The sequence below is a fragment of the Puma concolor genome, chromosome A2 (assembly GCF_028749965.1).
Source record: "Puma concolor isolate L17-30 chromosome A2, mPumCon1.1.hap2, whole genome shotgun sequence".
Lineage (NCBI taxonomy): Eukaryota > Metazoa > Chordata > Mammalia > Carnivora > Felidae > Puma > Puma concolor.
Genome location: NC_141668.1, coordinates 158,970,837 through 158,997,167, shown reverse-complemented (window position 1 = coordinate 158,997,167; position 26,331 = coordinate 158,970,837). Strand labels below are relative to the sequence as shown.

Genomic DNA, 26,331 nt, shown 5'->3' with positions numbered 1-26,331 from the left:
CCGAGGCTCAGGCTCAGAGAGGTGGAGTGAGCCGCACGAGGTCACACGGTGAGCTGGCACCAAGATGACACAGCCCACGGCTGTGTCTGTGGCCCTGCCTGGTCTCTGGATCTCTGCCTGGCCGCCGTGCCCCAGTCTCCGGCCAGTGCCTCTCTAGACGCCAGGCCCTGACGCTGGCCGTCCTGGGGCAGTGACTGAGTCACCTTCTCCGCAGGTGCGTGGAGATGCTGATCAAGGAACAGATGAGGAAGTACAAGGTGAAGATGGAGGAGATCAGCCAGCTGGAAGCCGCGGAGAGCATCGCCTTCCGCAGACTCTCCCTCCTGCGACAGAACACTGTGAGTGGAGGGGTGGGCGGGGCCGGTGGGCGGGGCTTGGGCGTGGGGCGGGGCCTCACGCCATCGCTCCTTGCGCTCCCTGCCCACCCTGGGCCACAAGCTGCCTGGCCAGGGGCCTCATGGGAGCAAGGTTGGGAGCCAGGTCCCCCACACCGGCTAAACGACCGCCTCCCTCCCCCAGCCTCATGCCGACTGCCCCTCAAAGGGCAGCAGGGGACCTGGCACCCGCTTGGTGATGGTTCAGGTCATCCACCGGCCCCGCCTACGGGGAAGACTTCCCACAGCAGAAGTGGCCCTACAGTGGGGGTGGGGGCTGAGGGGGAGGCAGGTCTGGGGCTCCCGGGGGAGGACCCCATCCTTGTCCCCACAGCCAGATGTGGCTCCGGTGCCCGTGACTTACACCCGTGTGGTGATCGTGGCCCTGTGTGGTCACCCTCTGTTCATCTCTTTCCCAGCCATGGCCTCTCAAACTGGGGTTTTCGTCTCCCTATGAGGGGGTCCTGGTATGTACATGTTCCGCGGGCCCACCCTGCATGTCTCCGGGCGTGGTGCATGCTGGGTTCACCTCGTGCCCGTGGTCTCCTAGGATAGACTGAGCGTGTCCTAACCTTCTGGAAGTGCATGCTGGGGGAGGCCCGTCGCCTGCTGCCCACCTGCGCTGAGGATGACTAATCAGCCAAGCACTGGCCACTCGGTCCCCACCTGATCCCCGGAGCAGCCTCACTAAGCCCACCCTTCCACATCAGAACTAATCTCTCCCAGAGCCATTCACACCACCCTCTCCCTCCCGTGAGCACTGAGCCCACCGTCCAGAGGGGCCAGCCAGACCTGCCGTTTGTCTGTTGCAGAACAAGAGCCCCAAGACCCGGGGAAGCAGTGCGGGCGGCCTGGAGGACCTCGGGGTGCTGCCAGAAGAGGAAGTGCCCAGCGGTGACGAGGACCGCGAGAAGGAGATTCTCATTGAGCGGATCCAGTCCATCAAGGAGGAGAAGCAAGTGTCTCTGCCCCCTTCCTGCCCTCGTCTCTGCCGTCCGGCCCCCACCCCCAGGCCCCTCTGCCACAGCGGACCTGGCTGTTAGGAAGCTGACGGGCTAGGCTCGTTCCTGCCATCCAGTACCCACCTTGTGGGGTGCTGCTGTCCTAACACGCAGCCTGGGGCTCTGTTTAAACCCCACACTTGGCCACCGGGAACCGTGGTGGCCCACAAAGAAAGAAGGGGCAGCAGAGGGGTAATGCCCAAACTTTGCCTGGAAGTTGGTCTTGGCTGGAGTGACCAACCAATCTGTCGTCCCGCCAAGACGTGTGAATAGGGCACCACTAACACGCCAGGAGAACAGGTGTGACCCGGGCCACCTGGCCACCCGAGTCTTAGGAACAAGGTAGGGTACTCCAGGCAGAGGGAACAACACCTGCAAAGGCCCTGAGGCAGAAGCAGGTCACTAGCTCAGTTCAGGGCCTTCCCTCAGCAGCCTGACACATCCCTCCCATGAGTTTCTCCGGGCCAGGTGTGATTTGGGGACGGGTGTTGGGGGTGCTGGGAGCAGGGACTCCCATCCAGGACCAGGAAGGCCTGTTCTGCCCCCTGCCCGGCGGCTGGCACTCTGGAGGGGTGGTCTTTCACCTTGGGAACAGCCTTAGACACCGTGACCCCCTCATCCCCAGGGAGGACATCACCTACCGGCTGCCGGAGCTGGACCCTCGGGGCTCCGACGAGGAAAACCTGGACTCGGAAACGTCGGCCAGCACCGAGAGCCTGTTGGAAGAGCGGGCCGGGCGGGGGGCCTCAGAAGGTCAGTATTAAGGCGGCGTCTGCTTTTCTCCTTCCCGTGTCCACCACCGGCAGGCCCTGGGGCAAGGGTCCATCTACTGGCCCTGAAGCTGCAGTAACCCTGCCGTCTGTCTCTCAAAAGGGCCCCCCGCGCCTGCTCTCCCCAGCCCCGGCGCGCCCGCCCTGAGCCCCCTCCCCGTGGCAGCCGCCCCTCCACGACGAAGGCCGTCGTCCTTCGTGACGGTCAGAGTGAAGACCCCCCGGCGGACCCCCATCATGCCCACAGCCAACATCAAGCTCCCACCCGGCCTACCCTCCCACCTCCCTGGCCGGGCACCGGGTGCCCAGGAGGGTGCTGCCCTAGTGAGGCGCCGAGAGCCGCCCGCCCGCCGCCCGGACCAGGTGCACTCTGTGTATATCACACCCGGCACGCACCTGCCCGCGCGGGGCACTCGGGAGCCCCTGGACGAGGACGCCCAGCCTCCCGGGGCCAAGCGGAGGTACTCGGACCCCCCGACCTACTGCCTGCCCCCCACCCCGGGCCAGGCCAACGGCTGAGGGCCCACACAGTGCCAGAGGCCGCGTGTCTGAGGACGACCCAGTGCCGGAGCTGGGCGTGAGCTGCAGAGCCAGCATCTGGCCGAGAAGGATTCCGAATGAAAAGCTCCGAAAGCAATGTGAGGTGGGCGTCAGCTCTGAGCGCAGAGTCCAGGCGGGGAGAGGCCAGCCGAGGCCCGGTCGCCCTGGCTGGGCCCCCACGTCACACAGACACGCCCACCCAGAACACCAAATCACGGTGGGCAGCCTGGCATCTCCCACCTCCCTTTTTGTTTTTATGGTAACTGTTTCTTCGTGCGTGGTTTACATAACTTCAAACTGTAACAGCCTTAACAAGAGACCAAATTGTTTTTTATACGTGTATGTACAAACTTTTATATTAACGCCCTGCATCGCCCTTATAACCTGGACATGAGTCTTTGGAGCAAAGCCCGCAACAGCCGCCACACGGAGGAGGCCCAGACTCGCACTGAGGACGGCTCGAGGCCCGTGGTCTGAGGGCCAGGACCGTGCGCAGGGGATTTGGACCCTTGGGGCACCTGACTGCCCCAAGTCCGTCTCAGACTCCTCCTCTGGCCCAGCTGGCAACCGGCCACCTGGCTGGCATGCACTTGAGGGAGCACTGGAGCCTCTCTGGGGATCAAGGCTGGTGGTTGGAGTCAGGACACAGGGTGGTAGGCAGCCTCCGCCCGCAGCACCACAGACCTCACATCCCAGGGAGACTTGAATGTGGCCGTCACTCTTCTGTCCACCACGCCCTGGACTCAGGAGGCTGGAGGAGGCCATCCTTGGCACGCCGCCCGTTCCGTGTGGCGAACAGGAGCCGCGACTCAGGACCACTCACCGGCAGGGAGGGCAAGGCCTGGGGTTGTACATTCCTACTGGTCAACAGTGACAGTCTGGGGAATCTCCGGAGTGGGGCTTCCTCTCTCTCAGGCCTGGGTCGCTCCCCAGACACACGGCCACAGGTCTGGTACGAGAGGTGCCCCAGGTGCCCCACGAGCCGTGTGAAATAAAAAGTGCCTGAAAAGTGTTTGCGTGCAATTCCTGCTCGGACTGGTTCAGAGTTGGAGGAGCAGGGGTTGGCAGGTGGGGCGGGGGAGGGGTCCACCCTGTGACCTCAGCCAAAAGGGGTGCAGGGCAGGGGGATGTGCCCCCCCCGGCTCTGGGAGGACCTGCCTCGATTATCCCACAAATGCTGCTGCTGGAATTTCACACGCACTCCAGGTGCTAGAGTGGTGGGCTTGCTGGAAGGGCTTGTTAATTGATCTGGAAATGGGGGTGAGGGGCTGGCAGAGCCTGTTGTCCTGGGAGCTGCCTCCTGGTGCCCTGTTTCAGCACCCAGCCTCTCCCCAGGTAGGGCTTAAATGTCAGCTGTAGGGGCCATCTGCCCTATGAAGGGATCGGTTCCTGGTGAGCCCAACAGAGCTAGAAACCACACACCCCCACCATCCCCTCAGACCAGCTCCCAGGCTGCAAATCAGATGGGCAGTTGTGGGAACCTGCTGGCAGGTGGGGCCCATGGGGGTGGGGTGGGGGACAGTGAAGAACCCTAGTCCAGACTGCACATGAGGGAGAGTTGAGAGGCTTGTCCAAGGCCACGTATTTGGGATGTGACAGGGCTGGGATTCAGAACCTGCCTCATCTGCCCCCTGGATTCCTTCATCTACCCTGGGTTTCCTCTCCTCCATAGTATTTCTCGAGATCACCAGGCCCACAGGTGTGACCAGGACACAAGTGACGTGAGGAGTGGGAAGATGGATGAGGGCTGCATGCCAGGCTCTAGTCCCTCTAAAGTCCCCCCTCCTCGCCCGGTCTGCAAGCCTGGGGTGGGAGGAGCTCACAGAATGGGCTTCAGCTGGAGGGCTGGGGACCCAGGTGGGGTTCCCTCCATGAGGCCTGGTGGGTTAGGGGCGACCCCGCCCCACCTCTCACCCCAGGGCTAGCTAATGTTCCCCTGGAGACAGGCTTTGTCACACCACCCAAAGTTCCACCCAAAGGAGGAACCGAGCCCAGAAAAATTAAACCTCGCTCAAGTCTGAGTCAGCGTCAGACCCGGAAGAACATAATCACAAACTGGATGGGCCCCTAAGCCTTGGATTCCTTAGTCCCAGGGCCGTACCCCAGGAAGAACCGGGAAGGCTGCCTGGATACGGAAGAGCTCAGTATGAGAAGAACCCAAACAGGAGTGGGTGTGGGGGAAGGAATTCCGATCAGAAAGAAAAGAATAAGCAGAGGACGTATATTGCACATGGACCTGAAGGATCCGGTCCTTTCAACCCTCCCGGAAGAGCTAAGACGCCTGCGAGGGGGGGAAAAAAAAAAAAAAGCGATTCAGTCCTGAATAAACATGGACAGCACAGCGCCCCTCCTTGAAATAAGACGTTACTTCCGCCCCAAACAAAGATGGAACAGCGAGCGAGCGGCGGACGCGACCGGAAGAGGTCAAAACGAGGGCGCTTCCGACCTTTTCCAAGATGGCGCCGGCGGAAGGGACCGGGTACCGCCGAGAGGGGATGACAGCGTCGAGGCTGGAGCTGAACCTGGTGCGGCTGCTCTGCCGCTGCGAAACGATGGCAGCGGAGAAGAGGGACCCGGACGAGTGGCGTCTGGAAAAGGTGAGGGAAACCTGTACTTCCGAGTACAACTCGACTCCCAAGAAGGCGGCCTACGGGGCTGACGGCCGCCGGGCCCGACTCCCCAGTCCCAACAGCCGCTCTGGCCACGCCCCTTCCGGTCGGCTCCGCCACGTCCACCTGTGGCTCCCGCCCTCTTCCCTGAAGCTCAGCTGGCCCCGCCCCCCTGGGACGTGGCTCCTCCCTTTTCAGTCCTGCCCCCGTCCTGGTCCCGCCCCTTGATGGCTCTGACCACCCCACCTTTGAGCGTTATTAGTGGGAGGATGGGGGGGGGGGGAACCAGGCTTACACCCCACTTTCCCTCCCCAGTACGTGGGAGCTCTCGAGGACATGCTGCAGGCCCTGAAAACCCAGGCAAGGTGAGTGCCGGCGGCTACAGGGGCTTCAAATCAGGGATGGGAGTCGAGGCCTGAAGGCCAGCCCCTGTTGGGGAATCCCTGGGCTCCAGCCCCTGCTGACACCCTTCCCAGAACTGGAGGCAGTGAGCAGGTTTTCTTTTTCCTCTTCTCACCTTCCAGCAAACCGGCCTCCGAGGTGATCAATGAATATTCCCGCAAGGTAGATTTCCTGAAGGGGATGCTGCAGGCAGAGAAGCTGGTGAGCAGGGGTACTCTACTTCCTCGGCCCTCATCATGCTCACCTGCCCAGGACCTGCCCGTCCGGTGACCCCTTTTCCCTCTTCTGCAGACCTCCTCCTCAGAGAAAGCACTAGCCAACCAGTTCCTGGCCCCTGGCCGTGTACCAACCACAGCCAAGGAGCGGGTACCCGCCACGAAGACAGTGCATCTGCAGTCCCGGGCACGGTACACCAGCGAAATGCGGAGTGAGCTTCTAGGCACGGTAGGGCTTTCTCCCTGATCCCTGGGAACCCTTTGGTCAGGGACAGGAGATTAGTGCCTGTGCGTAGCAGAACAACCCCACCCTGGCAGGTGCAGGGACCCTAAGGGGCCCAACAGCCTCCACCCTGGGCCCACAGTAGGCTTCCCAACAGAAGGGCCTAGACAGGACTTTGCTAGATATCTAGGAGTTTGGTACAAGGCGAAAATGGCACCTATCTCGTTAAGCCCCAGAGTTGGCCCAGAGCAACAGATAGACAAGTTTGCCACAGACAGACTGAGTTTATCTCATCTTGCCACAAGTGGACGAGTTTTTTCACCTGTAAAATAGGATGACAGGTGTCCTTTTGAACACTTTACGTGGGTCAGGTAAACCCTCAATATGAAGAAACTGAGGCACAGAGGTCATAGGACTTGCCCAGGGCCCTAAGAGTGGGGAGTTTCCGAGAGCAGAAAGGACAGTTTGGGGGCATTACCAGGTAGGTGACTTCATACCTCTCTCTTTTTCCCATAGGACTCTGCTGGAGGTGAGTCAACCTGAATAAAACAGGACTTGAGGCTTAACTGTCTGGGACAAGACATGTGCTGCCTCTTTCACCTGCCTCCTCCACGGTCTTCACAGCCCAGGGAGCACATCCCCAGGGGCATCACCTAGTTAAGCCTGATGGGGGTGCCAGGACAGAGGAGATGGGCCCCAGAGGAAATAAAGCCGGATACACCCAGCCCACAGGTTAGGCTAGCAGAGGGACCTGGGGCCTGGGGGAGCCCAGATAAGGATGAGGAAAACTTCTTAAAAGAGAGGGCATTTGACCTAGAGCTTTGAAGCATGATCAGGAGCTCACTGGGCAGCAGACAAGACAGGAAACAACATTATGAGTAGCAGACACAGCACAAGCGATGATCAGGAAGTTGGAAAACGGGAAACCAATCCTCTCCTCCTTCCTGCTTGGCCTTTTTCACTTACAGAGCCCGAGCTGGATGTGAGGAAGAGAACGTGAGTGTCTTCAGCCCTTGGGGAGCACTGGGGGGGGGGGGGTTGGGGGGCTGGATGAACCTTGGGCCACTGAGGCACCAAACCCTGAGGGCCACCACAAGCATCTAAACCATCGATCAGAAGCCACTTGTGGGGATGTTCTTCCTAAAAGCCAAAGTAAAGAAGGGGAAAACTGAGGCCCAAGGAGGGCCATGGCCGGAGCCATAACCTCTGGGTTCCTTGGGAACATGTTGGTCTCTTCCTATCCCACGCCCGCCTGTCCGCCCACGTGTGAGGGCAGTGGGGTGGCAGGGCCCAGGCCAGGAGATGAGAAACAGTCAGCAGCCGAACTAGACCTCGTCCTGCAGCGACATCAGAACCTCCAGGAGAAGCTGGCAGAGGAGATGCTAGGCCTGGCCCGGAGCCTCAAGACCAACACACTGGCCGCCCAGAGCGTCATTAAGAAGGACAACCAGGTGTGAGGACTGTGGGGCCTTTTCAGCCTCTGCCCTGGGACGCCAGACAAGGCTTCCCAGCAGAGGGGCATGGGGGCCAGGGCTTTGCTGGATCAAGGAGTCTGACAGAAGGCAAAAGTGGACTTCCCAGCAGAGGGCGCAGTACCAGCCAGGGCCAAGAGGGGACTTACCCCAGGGTGGTGGCGAGAGGCCACGCTTGGCTGCAGTCCCGCTGACACTCTCCCCACCTGCCCCACAGACCCTGTCGCACTCACTCAAGATGGCTGACCAGAACCTGGAGAAGCTGAAGACGGAGTCGGAGCGGCTGGAGCAACACACGCAGAAGTCGGTCAACTGGCTGCTCTGGGCCATGCTTGTTATTGTCTGCTTCATCTTCATCAGCATGGTCCTCTTCATCCGCATCATGCCCAAACTCAAATAAAGACCTGTGCTGGCCCCCCGCATCCGTCTGCCCTCCACCCGTGTTCACGGGTGCCCTTTGGGCTAGGCAACAATATGGGAGGGTCTTTGGAGGTTCCTGAGAGCCACAGAGGATGCACGAGCCGGAGAGGAAGGTCAGTCTGGGAAGGGACTCAGAGGACCATCCCCCTCGGATTCCCCCCTGGTACCTACCCCACACTGCAAAAGGCCAGGTCCCAAGAAGCCCCAGGAGCCTCCGGTCTGATAGAGTCGAAGGCCAACAGTGCCTTCAGCCCTGTGGGATCAAGGGGAGGGTGGGGGAGAAATGGGGCTATGCCTGGAGGTCGGCCTGGAGGAGGGAGTGTCAGTGCTGGGCTTTCCTTGAAACTGAAGATGATTGGGGCGCCAGGGTGGCTCAGTCGGTTGAGCGTCCAACTTCAGCTCGGGTCATGATCTCGCGGTCCGTGAGTTTGAGCCCCATGTCGGGCTCTGTGCGGACAGCTCGGAGCCTGGAGCCTGCTTCGGATTCTGTGTCTCCCTCTTCCTCTCTCCTCCCCCGCTCATGCTCTGTCTCTCTCTTCTCAAAAATAAATAAACATTAGAAAAAAAAAATTTTTTTTTAAATAGATCTTAAGGAGCACCTGGTTGGCTCAGTAGAGCACGCAACTCTTGATCTCAGGTTTGTGAGTTCAAGTCCCACACTGGGTATAGAGATTACTTAAAAATAAAATTGGGGGGAAAAAACCAGATCTTAAGAAGGCTCACACCTAAGTTGCAGAGATGGGTCAACATAGCCACATTAACACATCAGGAAACAAAATCGTGGGGTGAATCAATGGCACTTTGGACCGTACGGTGTCCATTACTCAACATCTCTCAATAAACATTAGGCAAAGTTAGATATTCCCCTCATTTAACTGAAAAATCTCAAGCCAAAGACAGCATTGAATTTAATGAATAAATACAGGCAATTCTGCCATCAAAGTGAGGAAGGGGGAGATTGGGGGAGGCCCACAGTTCACCCAACTCCCCCAGAGATTTGTCTGGAAGTGCTGGTCAATACAACTAGACAAGAAAGAAGAAATGAGAAAAAAAGGCAGAGTTATTTGCGGATGATACGACTGTCTACATGAAAAACCCAAATAAAAAAGCTGTTTCAGTTAAGAGAATTAAGTAAAACAGAAAAGGACTTACGAATACTTAGTTTCCCTCATGGGAAAAAAAAGTAAACTTATTGAAAGACCTCGCTTATAATAGTAAAAGGAAAAGACACACTATTTGGTTGAGCACCATCCTTGCTAAACAAAGAGCTCCCAAAAATCAACAACAACAAATTTGCAAGAAAACAGACAAATCGTTTCTGGGCTTTTTCTCTCACCAGATGAGTCAAGATTTAAAACTCTGAAAACATACTTGTGGGAAACCATAATAGCACTGGAGTTACAAAAGTTGTAGGAAAACCAGTGTTTCTCTTACATCGGGTCAGAGAATAATAATCTAGTGATTAGAGAAATAGTTTTAAAATATAATTTCTGAGTAAGTAGATAAGTACAAGTTTGCCAAAACCACCGGTGTTTCAGGCCAAAAAACTGAGAGTCGGAGGTGAGTCGCCGGCTCGGTTGGACTCGAACCTGCGATTCAAAGGAGGATCCTCTTCCCTCATCGCCGGGCCCCGCCCCCACCCCGCCCAATCCCGCTAGGACCCGCCCCGCCCTGTGAAGCGACCCCTCCGGTTGTGTCCAGCCTTAGAAGTTAATGCACAACCGGGACTCAGGCGCCTCTCCGGGAGCGGACCCAGGCTCGGAGACCCGGACGCTGGGACAGGTGACCCCGGACGGGAGCGGTCCCTGCGGACTGCCGCTGGAGCGGAGGTCCCGGGGGGGGGGGGCTTCTCGGGGGCGGTGTCCGAGGGCTTCACGCGCCGTAGTGGGCGAGGCTGCGGCTTCTCGGGGGTTAACTGGAGCCTGGCCGGCTCAGGGTACGCGGTGACGTCACGGGCGTAGTGCTTTTCCGGGTTACGCAGCCAGGGGCGGGCTGCTCTGAGAGCCAATCGAGCGCGTCTATGCAAATAGCAACGGAGCCTGCGAGCTCGCGGGTCCGCGGAGAGTTGGCCGCTCCCGGTCCACCTGCCGGTGCGTCGTCCGACCTTGCCCGCCTCCAGGCGTGTCCTTCTGTCGTGTCCACAGGCAGCTCGCCGACCACCCCCGCCACGCGCGGGCCGCGGCGTCCCTCGCAAGACCCGCCTGCCGCCCCAGGGACGCCCGAGCGGCGCCTCCCCGAGGCGGATGCCTACCCGGGAGAGCCCCAAGACCCGCGGCTATCGGGGGGATCTGCAGACCCGCCCGCCTGGCCCTGGGCCCCCGGTGAGTCTGGACGGGAGGAGGGCTCCCAGGCCGAACCTAGGCAAAAGATTCCTTCCCCGCCGTTTGAGGGATTCCGGCTTCCCCATACCCTGGTTAACTCCAAACCATGATTCCTGCGGCACCTGCAGCGACTGGTGCCTCCAGTCCAGGAAGCCAGCCCTCCCCGCGCTCTGTGCGAGCCTCAACCAGGAGCCCACAGGGCCAGACCCAAGAAGATTGTGTTTGAGGATGAGCTGCCCTCCCGGGCCCTCTTGGGCACCAAGAAGCCTATTGAAGCCATCCCTGGGGGGCGTAGGCCAAGGCCCCACCCAGTGCCCGACTATGAGCTGTGAGTGTCCCCCACGTTGTTCCTGATGCCGGGGAACAGGGAAGGTGCACTGAGGCTGGGGCTTTGACAAGTGGATAAAAGTTTACCAGATAGTAAGAAGAGAAAAGAAAAGGGGTGTGGGGGGCAGGGAGCCCAACATGGGCAAAGGAAAACAAATTAAACGGATTGGGGGAGCAGGACGGGTTCTTCACACTCATACTCTGACCCACTTGAACCCCGCAGTAAGTACCCACAAGTGAGGAGTGAGAGGGAACGGAGCCGCTATGTTGCAGTCTTCCAGGACCAGTACACAGAGTTCTTGGAGCTCCAGCAAGAGGTGGGCTGTGCCCGGGCAAAACTCCAACAGCTGGAGACCTTGCTGAACTCACTGCCGAGGCCCCGAAGCCAGGTCAGCGGCGGGAGAAACCCCTGCCCCACAGCCCTTCCCGGTGATGGACCCTGGCCTCTGGGACACCCCCTGGGTCCAGGTCCCTGGGCCTCTTTCTCCTGTAGGCTGGGTGGGCACCACAGCACGGGGGCCAAAGTCAGCCCTTGAAGTCCTCACTAGACAGGTCACTGTGCCCATCTGAGCCTCAGTTTCCCCATCCCTCCTTGGGTTCAGCATTCTGTGAGCCACCCCACCCCTCCCCTTTCCACTTGCAGAAGGAGGCCCAACTTGCCGCCCGAGTCTGGAGGGAATTTAAGAAGAAACAGACGGTGAGTCATGCCTCCTGAATCCCACAGCCTGGGCTTTGCACCCATGACGTTCCCATGAGGCTCAGTGTGCCCAGTTTCAAGGAAAGAAAACTGAGGCTCGGAGAGGAAAAGGCAGAGGGTTGAGCAGCGGAGGGCCGTAAGCCAGACCGCTACAAGGACTTTCCTGGCTCTTGCCCTGCCCAGGACCCCAGCTTCCTGGACAAGCAGGCTCGCTGCCACTACCTGAAGGGCAAACTAAAGCACCTCAAGATACAGATCCAGAAATTTGACGAGCAAGGAGACCAGAAGAGTTCCGTGTACTTCTGAGCGCCCCGGCAGACAGGCAGAGGGACACATCGGGGTGGGGGGGCCGCCCTGCCCTTGCCTCTCTTCCTACCTCCTGGCCTTAGCTCCTGCTGCTACCCCTTCCTGGGGTAGCTTTTGCAAATGCCTCAGCCCTTGAGACCTAGCTCTGATGGCCCCCTCTTCCGGGAAGCCTTCCCAGAACCTCCTCTGGGACCCCAGGCCCTGAGCCCAGATCTCAGCCCATCCCCTGGAAGCAGGTCTTTCCTCGTTTCCATCCCAGTGTAATAAACATTTGTTAAATGCCTACTGTGTACAGCCGTTTAACATTCCTGATTTCACTCAGTTGTCACCAAAACAATCGTTACTCCATTTTCCAGAGTTAAAAACTCAAGGTTCTGGAAAAGAGACTTGTCCAGGCAGGCTGTGAACCCTTGTCTGTCTGGAGAGCTCCCTCTCCTCCAAGAACCGCATGTGGTCTTCTGGTGGGAAGCTGAGGGGCTGACATCCGGCATCACCTGCTCAGCCAGGCCTGGTCTAGGGGAGCCCCAGGAGCCACAAGTCTTGGCAGGTTCAGTAACAGAGGCAGGACTGGCAGAGGACCTTCCCTAGTCTTGCTCCATGGTCGTGATACAAAATTCATGTGGTGCAGTACTGGGGACCTCCTGAAGGGGGCGGACTCAGCCCAGGAGCCCTGCTGGAGTCCCTGAGGCCACCCCGGATACATGAGCCCTTAAAAATCTCCGCTTCTACTGGGGCACTGTAGGCCGGGCAGTGACTGATGCCAGGCACTGTGTGAGTACAGCTCTTGTGCCTGGCTCTGGGAGAGAGTCGCAGGGTGCCCACCCCATGCCGGGCCCTGAGTAGGGTGGGTGGGGGCTGGCGTGCCAGGGGAGCAAGGGTGATGGGGACGATCAGGGAGGCATACTACAGGCAGGGAAGGCAGGGTCAGCCACTCAGTCGCAGAGTCCTCAGTCCCAGAACCAGTAGTCATGGAGTTTCTACGCTCAGGGACCATGGGCCTGGGCCCGGTGTGGTAAGAGGAATAACAAAAGGCTGGATGACAGTCTTAACCAGAGCCTCAAGATGTCGTCTTCAAGGGCCATATGGGTGGGGTTTTGTAGGAGGAGTAGGAGTTCTGCAGTCAGGCCGAGACAGACATCCAGGTCTCTGGCCCAGGGACTGGAGAGCAGGACGGACAGAATGGTCCTGCTCAGTTCTCAGATGTCCTGTGAATCTAACAGAGCATCGCTGTCCAGCCCAACGGGAGTGACATTCGCTCACCTGCAGGACATCATGGGAGATGCTGACTCGGGGCCGAAACAGCCCACCCTCTGATGGGAGCCCAGTATCCTCTCCATCCCGTACCTACTTTAGTCCCGTCGGAGGGCAGAGCATACCCACGAGACCCTCCTTTATTCCACAGGAGACGGATTCAACTTCCCAGGCCTCCAACAATATGGACGTGAAGGAGGCTGGGTGCTAATGGGGAGCCTTTTGGAGGAGGTTTAAGGGCTGAGCACAGGCCCAGCCTGTGGGGCAAGACCAGAGTTCTTCCCCGTTTTCACAGGGGCATCTTTGTCTTCCCGACAAGACCTCAGCAGGGCCAAGAGTGCCACCCTCCTGCCTCTGCCATCTAGGCCCTAACTACCCACCCCTAGAGCCGCAGTCCCGGCAGTCAACCCCACAGGCGCCTTTGCCACCAGGGCCGGGCCACAAACTTCTGAGACCAGGATGGCAAGGTCCATGGTGCCTTGCCTCTCCCCACATCGACCTAAGTCCACGTTTCAGTTTGTCCTTAGCTGTCCCACCTTCCAAATGCCAATCTCTGAAAGTTTTTTAGTTACATGTGAGAAGAAACCAAACTCAGACTGACTCAGGCCCCAAAGAGTAAATCTCAGATCGTGGAACGGATGCACCGAAAGGTTTCAGGAATGGCTTGATCCAGGGGCTTCAAAGGCATCCTGGGAAGTTGGTCTTCCTCTTTTGGCTCTGCTTTCAGTTACAGCTTCCAAATCCCGCCATCAAGTCTCAGTGGCCGGTTCTGGGCCCCGTGCCCTCCCTGAACCAACTGCTGTGGGCACTGTCTAGGCTGAGATCAGGTGGCAGAACCACCCCGAATATTTCTCCAGAGGACACCAGGGCTCAGACACCATGATTAAAGGCTGACCAAAGGTTAACAGTAAGGTGTTTGGTCCAGGGCCTGTGTGAATCTATGAGGCTTACCTTCATAGGCCAGGGCCTGAATCTGAACCCGAGCCATCTGTAGTATTTAGTACTCAGCTCCTACGGACTCACTAGCTGACCACGGGGGTCCCTTCCCCGCCCCTGGCTTGTTTCCCACAAAACCGTACAAAACAAACAAACAAACAAACATCAAGTAGGGCTGTCGTTAGGCTGTGGGTGTTCCAGGAGGCTGGGAGCAGGTGGCCATGGTAGGCCGCCCTCCATTCTCCCCTCCCCTCGGGAAGATAGATGATGGAGGCCGTGCAGTTAGGAAATAGCTTTATTATTGGCCTTGATTCATTCATCATGTAGTGTCCAACGTGGATTACGTGTCCAGAGGGTCTGCCTGATAGATACTACCCCTGCCCGGCTGCGGCCGCCCAGCTAGTCCAGCCACCAGGCCTTTGTCCATCACACCAGGGAAGCCAACCCCCACCGTCCCAAAAGTTCGTGCTTGGGGCGCTGAGCTACAGGCTGTCCCAGGAGGGGAGCCCTCAGTCCCTCCCCTTCTTATTTTGGCCAGGAGTTCTGAGGAGGCCGGGGCTGGCGCCTGGACAAGCACTCTCTTTTTGGTTTCATGATCATTTAAAAAACAGAGAAGACAAACATTTCACAGTCTTTAAAAAATAGGAGTCTGAGAAGAGAAGCCAGGGTCCTCCGCTGGGGGGCCCCGCCCGAGGCCGAAGCATCCGTATCCCTTGAGGTCTGCAGACCCAGCCACGGCGCACCGGGCCCCGTGAAGTCACTGGCCTGAGCCATAAGGCCAGTTGAAGGTACTTCCTGACAGCAGCATGTCTCGGATCAGCGTCTCGATGGGCGTCTTGCCCACCAGGCGCATGAAAAACAACTGGGAGATGAGGGAGGCGGGGACAGCACGCAGGGCGGGGAGCCGCAGCAGCAGACGCCCAAAGCGCTGCGGCTGGGACGGGTACTGGGCCCGCACGTACTCGGTGAGGGCCACCTGCGCCTTCTCCTGCAGGCTTTCCACGTGTGCTGGGTCCGAGAGGCCGCAGGCATCTGGGGAGACACGGGCAAGGTCAGATGGGTGGGAAGTGGCAGGGAAACACAAGGCTCCAGGGGGTGACTGGGGGGTACCACTCAGGGCTCTCAGGGTGTGGAGGGAGGGGGGCACTCAGGAGGTGGGAAACGGAGGCCTGAGGCACAAATAGGATATCTCAGGCAGTGTCAGTCCTCAAGAGAGACTTAGGTGGCCTCCACTGGGGACAATAACACAGGAGGGTGGCCAGTGATGTGTCAAGAAAGGATAGAGAAGCTCAGACAGGCCTTTGGCAGGGTGACAAGTTCTAATCGGGCTCAGGGGGAAGAGAAGCTGGGGAGGGGAGTTGGGAAAGAAGGCAAAGCCCTGAGAGAATATTCGGACAGGGGGGCCTAGGGTGTCAGTGAATGTGACAGCATCTAAATTGGAGCCCCGTGAAGGATGAGGCAGAAAAAGAATATTCTGGCGGAAAGAGGGGCAAAGCCATATTTATCAAATGAAAGCCACCTCTCAGAATGGTCTGGGTCTGGTTCTTGCATTCCTGACCCCATGAAGACACCTAGTGGGATCCGGAACCTTCCAGAGAGCAGAGCCAGCTATGCCACCAGTCTTTGGACTAAGGTAGGACTTTACTAAGCCAGTTAACTAATGACTAGGAAGGTATTGGAACAGCCCCGCCCTAGCCCTGCCCACAGTGGGAGGGACTCCAAAACCAGCCCCTGCCTAATCCCAAGGCACTCCCAGGCGACCCGGCTGCCTGCCGGGAGGCCGCCTCGGGGGCAGTTTGGGAGCCCTGGGTCAGAAGTCTGGGGGCCCAGGAATCGAGGAGTGGAAAGCTCAGGGGAGGCCAGAACCAGTTGTCAGGGTATCCCTGCCAGGCAGCCCTCCACAGCTGCGCAGTAAGAGGGAAGGTCAGGAGTTGGGGCAGAAGAGGGTCAGGAGTTGGGGAGGACAAAGATCAGGGACTTCGGGCCAGAACCAGATGTCGGGGACCTGCCTCCCGCATCCCCCCCACCTCTCATTCTGCCCTCAGCACGAAAAGCACCTTGATGAGGGGGTGGAAGGTGGGAGTCTCAGGGAGCCTGGGAATCAGGGAGAGAGGCTGTGGGGACTTGAGTCACGGGTCCAGGCCCAGCTCTGGGTTCTTAGGGAGACCTGGGATCAGGGGGGTGGGGGCATCAGGGGGCCACCCTGCCTGCATCACCTCCTCCACTGTCCCCCATCAAAGCTCAGGCATGTGCAGGGCGCCAGGTCCGGCAGCCCGAGGGTCAGGGAGTGGAGGGCTATGGGGGCCGGGGTCAGGGTCCGGGTCGCCCCCCACCCTCCCGCGGCCTCGGAGACCGCCTGCTCGAGCCGGAGCGCATCGGAGCGCGTCTCACCGGGCGTGAAGAGCGCGATGGCCTTGAGGCAGCCGTACTCGGCCGAGTCGACCTGCAGGCGGCCCAGCTTGTCCACCTGCTCCTGGAAGGCGCGCACCTGGTCCATGAAGGCCACGGCGCGCTCGGCGGCCATGGGCGCGGCGTGCAGACCGGCGGCGGCCAGCAGCGGCGCCGTGTGCAGGGGCAGCGCAGCCTGCGCCGCGTTCAGCACGAAGAGCTCGCTCCAGCTGAGGCGCAGCAGCGCCACCTGGTCGGCCACGGGCAGCTCGGGGAAGAAGGGCGCGTGGCGCGCCCACTCCACGGTGCTGAAGAGCAGCCGCGCCGCCAGCTCGCACACGTTGTCGATGCCCAGCACGGCGCCCGCCGCGCCGCCCCCGGCGCCGAACGCGCCCGCCGCGCCCGCGCCGAAGCGCCCGGCCGCCGCGGGGTAGGGCTCGGCGCGCAGCAGCTGCGCGATCAGCTCCGACACCGGCTGTCCGGGGAAAAGGTCTCCGCCCGCCGCCGCCGCCGCCAGCGCCGAGCCCGGGGGGCTGCCGGAGGAGGCGGCCACGGCGCCGGGCAGGGAGTGCGGGATGCGGCCGCGCTGCACGGCTGCGGGGATTGAATGGAGAGGGGAAGGAGGGAAGGGAAGGGGGCAGGAGCAGAGGGAGGAGAGATAGGTGCCCCCAAGCCGCCGCCACCGCAGGGAACCGGGAGGGGAGGGGGGAGGGGGATCCGGGAGGTGGAATGGCGACAAAGGGTACGGGAAAGGGATTGAGGGACATTGAGAGGCCAGAGAGGGAAGAGGGAGGTGGCGGGAAGAGGGAGGAGAGGGAGGGAAGGAACAAGAGGGAAAGTGGGTATCCAGAGTCATGGGGGGGGGGGGGGAGGAGGAAAAGAGGGGGAAAGATAAAGTCATCAGAGGGTCACTCAACCCCTCCCCTCAAAGGCTCCCCACACCCAGGCTCTCCCTGGACCTCCAACCCCACCCCATGGGTGCACAGTTTATTGGGAGACCAGGGACCCCCCCCCCCCCCCCCCCGTCCTGGGTCCTGCAGGCCCCACCCTGCTCTGCCCTGTGCCCTCAGCCTAAGCCCCCCGTCCAGCCACCGCTCCCACCCCCACTTCTTGCCGAGGAGCATGGGGCGGGGGTTGGGATGGGACCATTAGATAAAGACTAATTCATGCCTGGCCCCCTCCCTCTGGACGGTGTGAGCTCCACTCAGCAGCCATGGAGGCTTGATCCATCCATCATGTCCCCATCTGTCAATCATGGGAGTCTGGAACTGATAATGGGGCCAGAGAGGGGTCACCTTCACACTACTCAGGGCTCCTGGCCAGCCTATCCTTACACAAGTGATCTCTCCTATGGAGATGGGATCTTTTCTCTAGCTCCCAACCCCACCCCCACCCCCAGGTCATAGCTCCCTAGGGCAGGTCTCCTTGGTCTGCAGTGACCCCAGGAGTGGAGTCCTACCCTACATAGTAGGTGCTCAATAAACATTAAATTACTATCTTGCCCATTAAGAGGGGAGAATCCGCTGCTGGCTTCAGTCAGTGCCCCCAAGATTCAGGTAGATGGGAAGAAGGAAACTGAGGCACAAAGAGGAGGCAGGGTGGCCACATGCTCACCTGACCTGTGCCAGGACGGGTGGGATGGAGGGGCAGACTGAGCTGAGGGCCAGACAGAAACTAGGTAGTGATCTTTTAATGAGCTGGCTTGCCCTGTCTCCTCTCCATGAACTCCTGGTCAACCAGCCATGGAATGAGTGGGGAATAGAATGTGGGTGGGAGCCAGGGGCTAGTAGAGCTGAGCTGGGAAGTGAGGGCTTAGGCTGGAGGCTCCACGTGATTTCTAAGTCTCAGGATCCACTATCGTAAGGGTGTAGCTGGATAAGGCCAGAGAGTGAATCCCAGCTCAACATCCTGGCCCCCAGGGAGTGACCTGCTCCTTCCCTCTTTGCTCGCTCAGTTCTAAACCCTACCTCCAGCATTCATCCATCACCCAGCCTTGTTCCTACCTCAGAGCCTTTGCACTTACTGTTCCTCCTTCCTGAGAACTCCTTCCCCTTCATTCAGCCTGCACTGCATGGGTTCGAGTCTCAACCCAACTCTACTGCTCTGACCCTAGCGAACAGCCTCACTTCTCTGCTCTCTGTGCTCAGTTTCCCTATCTGTACGATGCAGGTGGTAATACCGGTGATGACACCAATCACTAAATTAATGAGAATCTACCTAACTTGCTTAGAACAGCACTAGGCATATAGTAAGGGCTAAACGGGTAGTAATTCAAGCCAAAAAACGTTTATTAAGTACCCTCTGTGTTCTAGGCCCTGGGAATATGTCAGAAAACAAGACAGACAGAAGTCCCTGCCCTCAAAGAGTAGATATGTATTCTGGTGGGAGAGCAAGGCAGATGGTGCAAAATAAAGGGGGCCGGTGAAGAGTAATCAGGAGGGCTTCTCTGAGGAGGTGTCCTTTAAGCAAATCTTAAAAGCAGTAAGGAAGCCATGCAGGCATCTGGGGTGCTCCAGGCAGAAGGCACAGCCTGTGCAAAGGCCCTGAGATGGGACTGTGCTTGGGGCATGAGCTAGGATTATGATTACTTCCCAGTCCTGAGACTTTGGAGATCTGAGGTGTATCAGCAGTTTAGGTCAAATGAACAAGTGGAGGCAAAATCCAGGTTGTGGGGGTGGTGCAAACCGTCTCCAAATTTAGCAGGACCAAAGAGAGTAATCAGTTTTAAGGGAAAGACTGAGCAGCCATTGCCAGCTTCTTGCACAGAGGCCAGCAGAGAAGAAACCAACTTTAGAGCAGGAGAGATTCAAGATGCAGGGGAGAATTGCCAAACTGGCCATGAGAGTCCGGGGCCAAGACAGGAAGCCCAGCCTGGGATTCTGGTCCAATGAGCCAGATTTAGCTCCCAAGCCCACCAGGCTCCATGTGGAAGTCTCTGGATTCCAACTGAATTCTAAGAGTGCTTGGTCCAAGTCTGGACCCAGCTGCCCGGCACGTGTCCACTCAAGTCCCCAGGGCAGAAACAAGGGGCTGAGCCTCCCTCTGGCTCCCAGTGCCCGGGGTCAGGCGGAAGGGTAAGCTGCCCTTTGCCTTAATCGGCGAGTTCCTGCCTTGGGCAAACACAAAGCCAGGAGTGGAGGATGGAGGAAAGCAATCAAAACAAAACAACACAACACAACACAACACAAAACAAACAACACATCCTTATTCGGAATGCGTTGGCCACCTAGGGGGCAAAGGAGCCACCAAGGTGTCAGGACCAAGGAATGTGACTCCGAGGCCAGGAGGCCTGGAGAAGAGGAGGCGGGGAGCAGAACAGTCCTAACATGGGCCTGAATCAGGGTGTCCCTCGCGTCCCCAGTTCCGCCGCGGCCGCCAGGTGACCACGGATAATCGCATTCCTCCAGCCCCGGGGCCAGACTGAGGCCCACGGGATCTTGGGATCGGTGGTAACAAGGTTAACAGGCGCCAGACCCCACCCTCCATGGCTCCCAGGCCCCCGAGAGAGGGAAGAGAGGGGAGGGCTGCTGGTTCACCCTCTGCCTGTCCCACACCAGCGGGTACTCACCCTCCTTCCTCATGCCCACCCGGAAGCACTTCTTCAGGCGACAGTATTGGCACTGGTTCCGGTGATGCTGGTCGATCTGGCAGTCACGGTTAGACCTACAGGCAGGCGGGAGGGTCGCCGTGACACCCACATCCTGCTCCCTGAGCCACCCCGTAAGCCACCGTGGAGGGCTACGCCCCAGAAATACCAGTGGCCCCCTACCCCAGGCTGCGCAGGTATCCCCACAGGGGCACAGGGGCTAAGCCTGCAGAGGGGAGAAGGGCAGCTGGGAGCAGGTGGCGACGAACGGAGTCTATGGCAAAGGAGAATGGCCCGCTCGGGAGGGTGTGCGGGCACGGGGTTGTGAAGGCTGCCCAGAAGTTAGTTCCCCAGAACGGAGAGACGACTCCAGGCAGAGAGTGCACAAGAGCAAAAGGTTGGAAATGTAAAAATACCAAAGCCCAGTTTCATAGTTACTTGCTCATTGCTGGCCCAAGGGGTGGGGTCTTTGTCCCAAAGGCAATGTCAGAACGGCAAAGGTACGCGGACAGGGAGCCGGGCTTTGTGAGTTAACTAAGAGACGAGGGGCCAGGCCAGGGCCAATCCTGGTATGGGCACAGTAGGGCCCCAGTATTATCACCCTGCACAAGACCACCATCAATGAATAAATGAATGAGTGAACGAACGAATGAACTCCTCTCTTCCCTTGAAGACCCCACACCTCCTCTGGGAAGACCTTCCAACTCCCAGCTGAGCCTGAGAAGCTTCTTCTGGGTGGCCCTCAGGGATAACTGCCGGTTCCAGGGAGGGGAAGGTGGCCCCGCCTTGCAAGACCGTGAGCTCCCCATCCAGGGTCAGTCCCAAGCAGGAAGGTTCAGGCCCTTGTTTTTCAAATTTCCCCAGCACTTCCTCCCCTTGGCCCCCAGCCCCTGCGCTCCTTCTGTGTCTCTCTATCCTGGACTCAGGGCTCTCCAAGGCCCAGACCTGGGGCAGACACCCCTAGCGTCCCATCTGGGCACCAAGAGGATACCCGGCGACAGTCACAGAGTGAAACAAACGTTCAATCGAGTTGAAAAGCAAACACATCTCAGCTAAAGACACGCAGCCCCAACCATGGGGCGGCAACTTCTCCGCCGAACCTCAGTTGCCTCGTCTGGAAACGGGAGGCCCGATGCCCACTCCACGTGGGATGCACTGTGTCTGGGGGAATCTGGGGGGCCTTTGGGGAGGGCATCAGGACCCAAGCTCACGCTGGAGCGCTTCAGTGGCAGGCTCAGGAGAGCTGAGGCCCTGGGGGTCTCCAAGGACCCAGATCCCAAAGCACCAGCTTCTAAGCCAGGGCCTCTGTCTGCTGCCTGGCCTGAGCCCCCAGGAAGAGGCCCTGGTAGGGTGGAGGGAGCTCAGGCAGAACCAGAACAAAGCCCAGCAGGCAGGCAGTGGGAGGGTCCTGGGCAGCCGGGTGGAAACAGCTAGGCCTAGGGCAGGCAGGCAGGGGCCCAGCTCAGGGCCCCTGACCTCAGGGGAGGTCCTGAAGCTTCTGCCTCAACTTCCCCAGCTGTGGGGTTGGGACAGACGTCCTGTCCCTCCAGACGGGGCAACGGTAAGTTCCACCTGTTATCCCCCCACTAAAGAGCACAGGCTCTGCCCAACCCCATGACCCCGCTCAGCCTCCTCCCTGGGCTTCTGGCCTTTGGTCCAATTTGATCACTGCCCTCCCTTGCCCACATACCCTCCTTGGTTCCCTGTCACCCTCAGTCCAGCACTTCAGATCCACTCAGCTCTAACTTCTCCCATGCCTGGGTGGTCTGCACCTACAATGCTGCTCCCCTAACCTGCCACTGAGTGTGTGTCTGGGCCATGCTCTCTGCGGGAGTGCCCTTCACCTCCTCTACCTGCCAAGCCCCTCCTGCTTCAAGGTTCACCTTCCACGGGCCTCCTCCAGGCAGCCCTCCCTGAACCTCGGGTAGAGCCCCTCGCTCCGTCCTGGGACTTCAGACCCGTCCCCTCCCTCTGGCCCAGCCCAGACTCCACAGGCAGAGAGCGTCTGTGTCTCACTGTGTCTCCTCCAGGCTGGAAGAGAGCTGGGATTGGAGCTGGGGTCTCTTTGGGGGACTGGCATCAAATCACCCAGGCGAGGCCCTGAGGGAACCTTGCTGAATCTATCTGAGGCTCAGAGAGGAGCAGTGACTTCACCAGGCCACACAGTGCAGAGCTTCTGAAGAACCTGCAGGCCCCAAACAACTCCTCCCTCCCCTGTCTTGGTGCTCCCCGCTCCCACCCTCAGAGAGCCCCTGGGACCCTAAAACCACCTAAGCTCCTCCCTTGCCCTCCCCAAAGACCTGGCCAGAGATCAGGCAGTTATTCCAGCAACAAGAATGAGGCCAAAGTCTGGTGGCCCAGTTAGCACTGGAGGAGGGAGTAAGCCAGCTCACACACACACACACACACACACACACACACACACACACACACACACAGAGCTACCCCAGACAAGGCCCTGACCGCAGACCTGGGGCCAAACTCCAGCCTCTGGGACCTGGGGCCCCGCCCTTCGGCCTCACCAACAAGCCCTCCATCGGCTGCCCTCTCCCCGGGGACACCCTGACCAGGACTCAGCTCCTACCCTCTTCCCAACCCCAGTTCCCCTTGCTAAGCCCCACATGGGGCAGGGTCTCTCCCCTGCCAGTGCACTCCCCTGCCAGGGCAGTGCCGGGACCTCTGTGGGCCTCAGTTTTGCACATCTGGAAAATGGGACTCTCCATACTGGCTCGGCAGAGCCTATGCATGTTCATGCTGGGAAGCAGAGTAGGAGCCTGTCAACGGAGCAAAAGGGCACTCATGGAAGAGCGATAGGAAGAGGGCCCTGGGCTAGACACCCAACCTCAGCGCCAACCAAAGAAACTAGCAAGGCCACACCCTGTCAGCGGGGACTCCAACCCAGGACAGCCCAGGGCTCCTTCTTGGAAACATTCACCCCCACCCTGTCAGAGACGACTGAAGTTTCAGGGATTTTCCAGCAGCCCCAGGTCTGCACCCACTCCTGGTGGGGGGAGGGCTGGAGCAGCCGAGGTGTGGTCAAATCCCGCCGCCCTCCCAGCCCTGCAGCGGCGGTTTCCGGTGACCCAAGGCCCAGGGTGAGCGCAGGGTGGGGGGAGTCCCCCCCGGATGGACAAGCCCATCTCTCCCCACAGCAGGGCTCCTCATGCGAAAGAGGCCGCCCTGTGCCACCCCGGCCTCGCTCCTGCCGCCGCCGCCGCCGCCTCGGTGGCCAGGGCGACTTTGGAAGTGATATTTGACCCCAAGGGCGCGCCGTATCGATCCGCGCGGCCGCAGACAATGGCCCCTGGACGCTGCGAGCTCCACAGTCCAAGTTCCACGTTCGATTCCCGAGGGGTCCCCTGCGCACCGAGATCCCCAAGAGAAAGGATGCCCTGGGGTTAGGGCCCCACCCCTGACAGCACCCCCAACCCCTCCCCGCGCGGAGATCACCCCTCTCCGGAGAAAAGGGAGGGAGGGAGAAGGAGCAATGAACTGAGGCGGAAGCCGCAAGGGACCACCTGACGGGGGGGACCTGCATCGATACAGCGCCGACTGTATACACAATCCCAGGAATGGAATGGAGGTGGGGAGAGGGGGCTGTGCCCCTATCTCAGAGGGGGAGTGGAGGCCCAGGGAAGGTCAGCGCCAGGCCCAAGGTGACCGAGCAGGTCAGAGGCCCGGCTCAAGCCGGGGCCGGGTGCACAGCGGCGGTGCGCTGATAGGGGGCTCACCGGCAGGTGTAGCTGAGGTTGCGGCGGATGCTCCGCTTGAAGAAGCTCTTGCAGCCCTCGCAGGTGAAGACGCCGTAGTGCTTGCCGCTCGACTTGTCCCCGCACACCACGCAGTCCACCTGCAGCCCTGGCCGCTCTTCGTCGCCCGGCTCAGCGTCGCTGGCGGCGCCGGGAGGTGAGGCCGAGTCTTCCTCGGCCGCGCGCGGGTAGCCGCCCGCCTTATCCACGCCGTTCGTGTCGCCGCCGCCGCTGCCGGGGCCGCCCCAGCCGCCGGTCACCATGGCCATAGCCCCAGGGCAGCGGGGCCGGGGCGCCCCCTCCGTGCTCCTCCCTCCGGGCACCCCTCTCGGCCCGGGGGGACCCTACCCGGCACGCATCCGGGCCCGGCGCGCGGGGGGCACCGGCTGCACCCCCCAAAAAAGTTTTGCACCAACTTCCTGCGGCCGGTCCGCGCGCCCAGGCAGAACTGGTCGGGCCGGTTCCAGGCCAACTTTCCCACGCGTGCGCGGGGCCGGGCCTGGGGCCGAGGGGGGGCGCACTAGAGGCGCGAGCCGGGGGCCCCGGGGACTCGCGCCCCGCCGCCCTGGGGCCCCGGCGGGGGCGCGCGGGCCATGGCCCGGCCCAGGCTGCGCAGGGGGCGCCCTCAGGCCTGGCCGCCGCTTGGCTGGGGGCTGCGGCCAACTTAGCGGCCCGCCATCTGAGCGCGGGAGGCCGGGGGGAAAGTTTGGCCGCAAGTTACGCGGCCGCCCGCTGCGCGGGGGAGGGGCGGCAGGCGCGCGCCGGGGCCGGTCGCCGCGCCCCCTGGCCTCCCCGGGTCCCCAGGCGGCCGCTCGGGGCCTGCAAGGCTGCGGTCCGGCGCTTCCCGAGCTGCCGCCCCCTCTGCGGCCGCGCCTGCCCGGCCTGGGCCTGCGCCTGGGCCCGAGCCTCGCTCTCGCCGCCGCCGCCGACCCCGCGCGCCGGCCTCGCGCTGCGGCCGGTTTGACACACAACGTTCCATTCGCGGGGCGGGCGGGGGGCGGGGGCGGGGGCAGGGGCGCGCGCCGCGGGCTGGGGGCGGGCGCTCGTTGCCCCGGCGACGGCCACCCTTATAAGGGCATGGGTGGCCTCGCTCAGCGCCCGGCGCCCGGGCAGGCGGGAGGGGCGAGGGCGGAGCACGGGGCCGCTCGGCCTGACCCTCCCCCCCCCCTCCTTCTCCCCCTACCCCCGCCCTCGCCCGACTCCAGCCTTAACCCCTGCCGGGCCGCGGCAGGAGCCTGGGCCGCCGCTGCCCTCTGCCCTTCCGCAGCCTCGCCAAGATGTCTCTCCAAAGCCCTCCCCTCCACCTCCGGCCTTGGACGATGCGTCGCTCAACCGCCCTCGAGGAGCCCCTCAGAACCTTACCCCTCCATTCCCCGCAGAAGCAATAATGGGGGGCCAATTGCACCCGGGGGGCACGCCCCTGCGCAGCACACACACACACACACACACACACACACACACGCACACACACACCCTGGGGCATTTCTTTGCACAGTTGCTTGATGGATTGTGTTTGCTTCCTCTTCCAGAAAGTCGCCGCGTCCGACCCCCACCCCACCCTTTCTCAGCTTGAGCTAACACCTGGTGCTGGGAATCTCCAGGGCCAAGGGATGTTGTGGTCTGCGGCCTGCGGGGACGCGAGGTCAGGGGCCCCCTCCAGAATTTTAGGCCTCTGGGGGCAGGGCACCCACCGGCCCAGCTAGGCGGGAGGCAGGAGGCAGCAGGAATGCCCACCATCCCCACTGCGGCCTGCCCCTTTCCTCTTTAATTTCCTTTTCTGTGCTTCACATAAAGGGCTTGGCCAGGCCACCGGCTGGACTGCAGATGTCTCTTCCAGGCTCCCTGGAGCCTCTCAGTTGCGGCTGGCTTACAGACTCCCCCCACCCATCCCTGGCTTCCTCTCCCCACCCCACCGCCCCCCCCCCCAACCCGTTGGGCCGACCAACATTTATTAAGCACCCTTTCTTTGTCGTGCCCCCACCCCAACTCCTGCCCAGGCAGCCCTGGGCTGGGGAAGCCTGAGCCTCTAGCTCTGGGCCTGTTAACATTTAACCAGCTGGAAAAGCCCTTCCTACGGTGACCTTTCACCTTGGAGTCCCGCAGGTCCAGTTGTAGGCCTTATCTTCTGCCCTGTCCTGGGCCCTGGGCCCTGGGCCCAGAGCTGGACACCAGGGCACGTGGCTGGGCCTCTGAGGGCTGCGGGGCAGGAGAACTGCCCTCTGCCCTCTCCCCTCCCCTCGCTGGAAAGGGCCATGGGAAAGGGTATCCCCTCCTCCAGATTACATCTGAGGGGACACCTTGGGTGGGGGGTTGGGGAGAGCTTGGAGATCATGCAACATTTAAGAGGATACCAAGGTTCTGTAAAAGCCAGGCACCACACACCCAGCCCCGGGCCTCTGGACCTCCCAGGGAGGATCTGGCTGGGTGCGAGCTAGAGGAGGTTTTAGCAAGTACAGGAAGCAAGAAGGACTGGAGTTGGACGTGAGCAAGGACTTTCCGTGGGACCGACTAGCGTGGAATTCTCTGCCCTTGTAAGCCCTGCTGGAGGAGAGGGTCTGGATGGTTGGAGAGGACCATCTGTTTCTGGGCTGCCTGGGAATGTGGAGGTGCTGGCTGGTTTTTTGGGGTGAGGGCAGGGGTCCTAGGTCCCTGTTCTGGGCTTTCCAGGATTCTTGGTTGGAGGGGTTAGGTCTCAGAAGGGAGAGAAGGTTCCGGGAAGCGACTCAGAAGAGGGGCTGGAGAGG

The 26,331-nt window shown here is 60.6% G+C and overlaps 4 protein-coding genes across 12 annotated transcripts in view; 3 read left to right on the top strand and 1 right to left on the bottom strand.

Moving 5' to 3' along the window:
* Positions 1-3,697, top strand: part of MYO9B (myosin IXB) — a 90,386-nt gene extending 86,689 nt beyond the window's left edge. For 5 of the 9 annotated variants that reach the window (XM_086698708.1, XM_086698704.1, XM_086698707.1 and 2 more), the window contains 5 exons: positions 215-338; positions 794-841; positions 1,187-1,329; positions 2,001-2,128; positions 2,249-3,697. In XM_086698708.1, the coding sequence (XP_086554834.1) occupies positions 215-338; positions 794-841; positions 1,187-1,329; positions 2,001-2,128; positions 2,249-2,664 (859 nt within the window). In that variant the 3' untranslated portion in view covers positions 2,665-3,697. Of the gene's footprint in view, positions 1-214; positions 339-793; positions 842-1,186; positions 1,334-2,000 lie in introns of all 9 variants that reach the window. The other 4 variants (XM_086698705.1, XM_086698703.1, XM_086698706.1 and 1 more) reach the window with 3 other exon arrangements.
* Positions 3,698-5,117: 1,420 nt separating this feature from the next.
* Positions 5,118-8,028, top strand: USE1 (unconventional SNARE in the ER 1). Its single transcript, XM_025916110.2, has 8 exons — positions 5,118-5,282; positions 5,610-5,659; positions 5,819-5,897; positions 5,988-6,140; positions 6,651-6,663; positions 7,103-7,130; positions 7,411-7,585; positions 7,824-8,028. Exons 1-8 carry the CDS (start codon positions 5,142-5,144, stop codon positions 8,004-8,006), a joined length of 822 nt encoding a protein of 273 aa, XP_025771895.1. The 5' UTR covers positions 5,118-5,141; the 3' UTR covers positions 8,007-8,028.
* A 1,640-nt stretch (positions 8,029-9,668) lies between these two features.
* Positions 9,669-11,960, top strand: OCEL1 (occludin/ELL domain containing 1). Its single transcript, XM_086698700.1, has 6 exons — positions 9,669-9,808; positions 10,171-10,347; positions 10,476-10,675; positions 10,898-11,063; positions 11,318-11,371; positions 11,555-11,960. The coding sequence occupies exons 1-6, from the start codon at positions 9,740-9,742 to the stop codon at positions 11,675-11,677; spliced, it is 789 nt and encodes a 262-aa protein (XP_086554826.1). The 5' UTR covers positions 9,669-9,739; the 3' UTR covers positions 11,678-11,960.
* Positions 11,961-14,141: 2,181 nt separating this feature from the next.
* On the bottom strand, positions 14,142-24,569 carry NR2F6 (nuclear receptor subfamily 2 group F member 6). Its single transcript, XM_086698699.1, has 4 exons — positions 23,570-24,569; positions 19,821-19,915; positions 16,256-16,846; positions 14,142-14,896 (listed from the first exon to the last, which is right to left on the bottom strand). Exons 1-4 carry the CDS (start codon positions 23,854-23,856, stop codon positions 14,622-14,624), a joined length of 1,248 nt encoding a protein of 415 aa, XP_086554825.1. The 5' UTR covers positions 23,857-24,569; the 3' UTR covers positions 14,142-14,621.
* Positions 24,570-26,331: the final 1,762 nt, after the last annotated feature.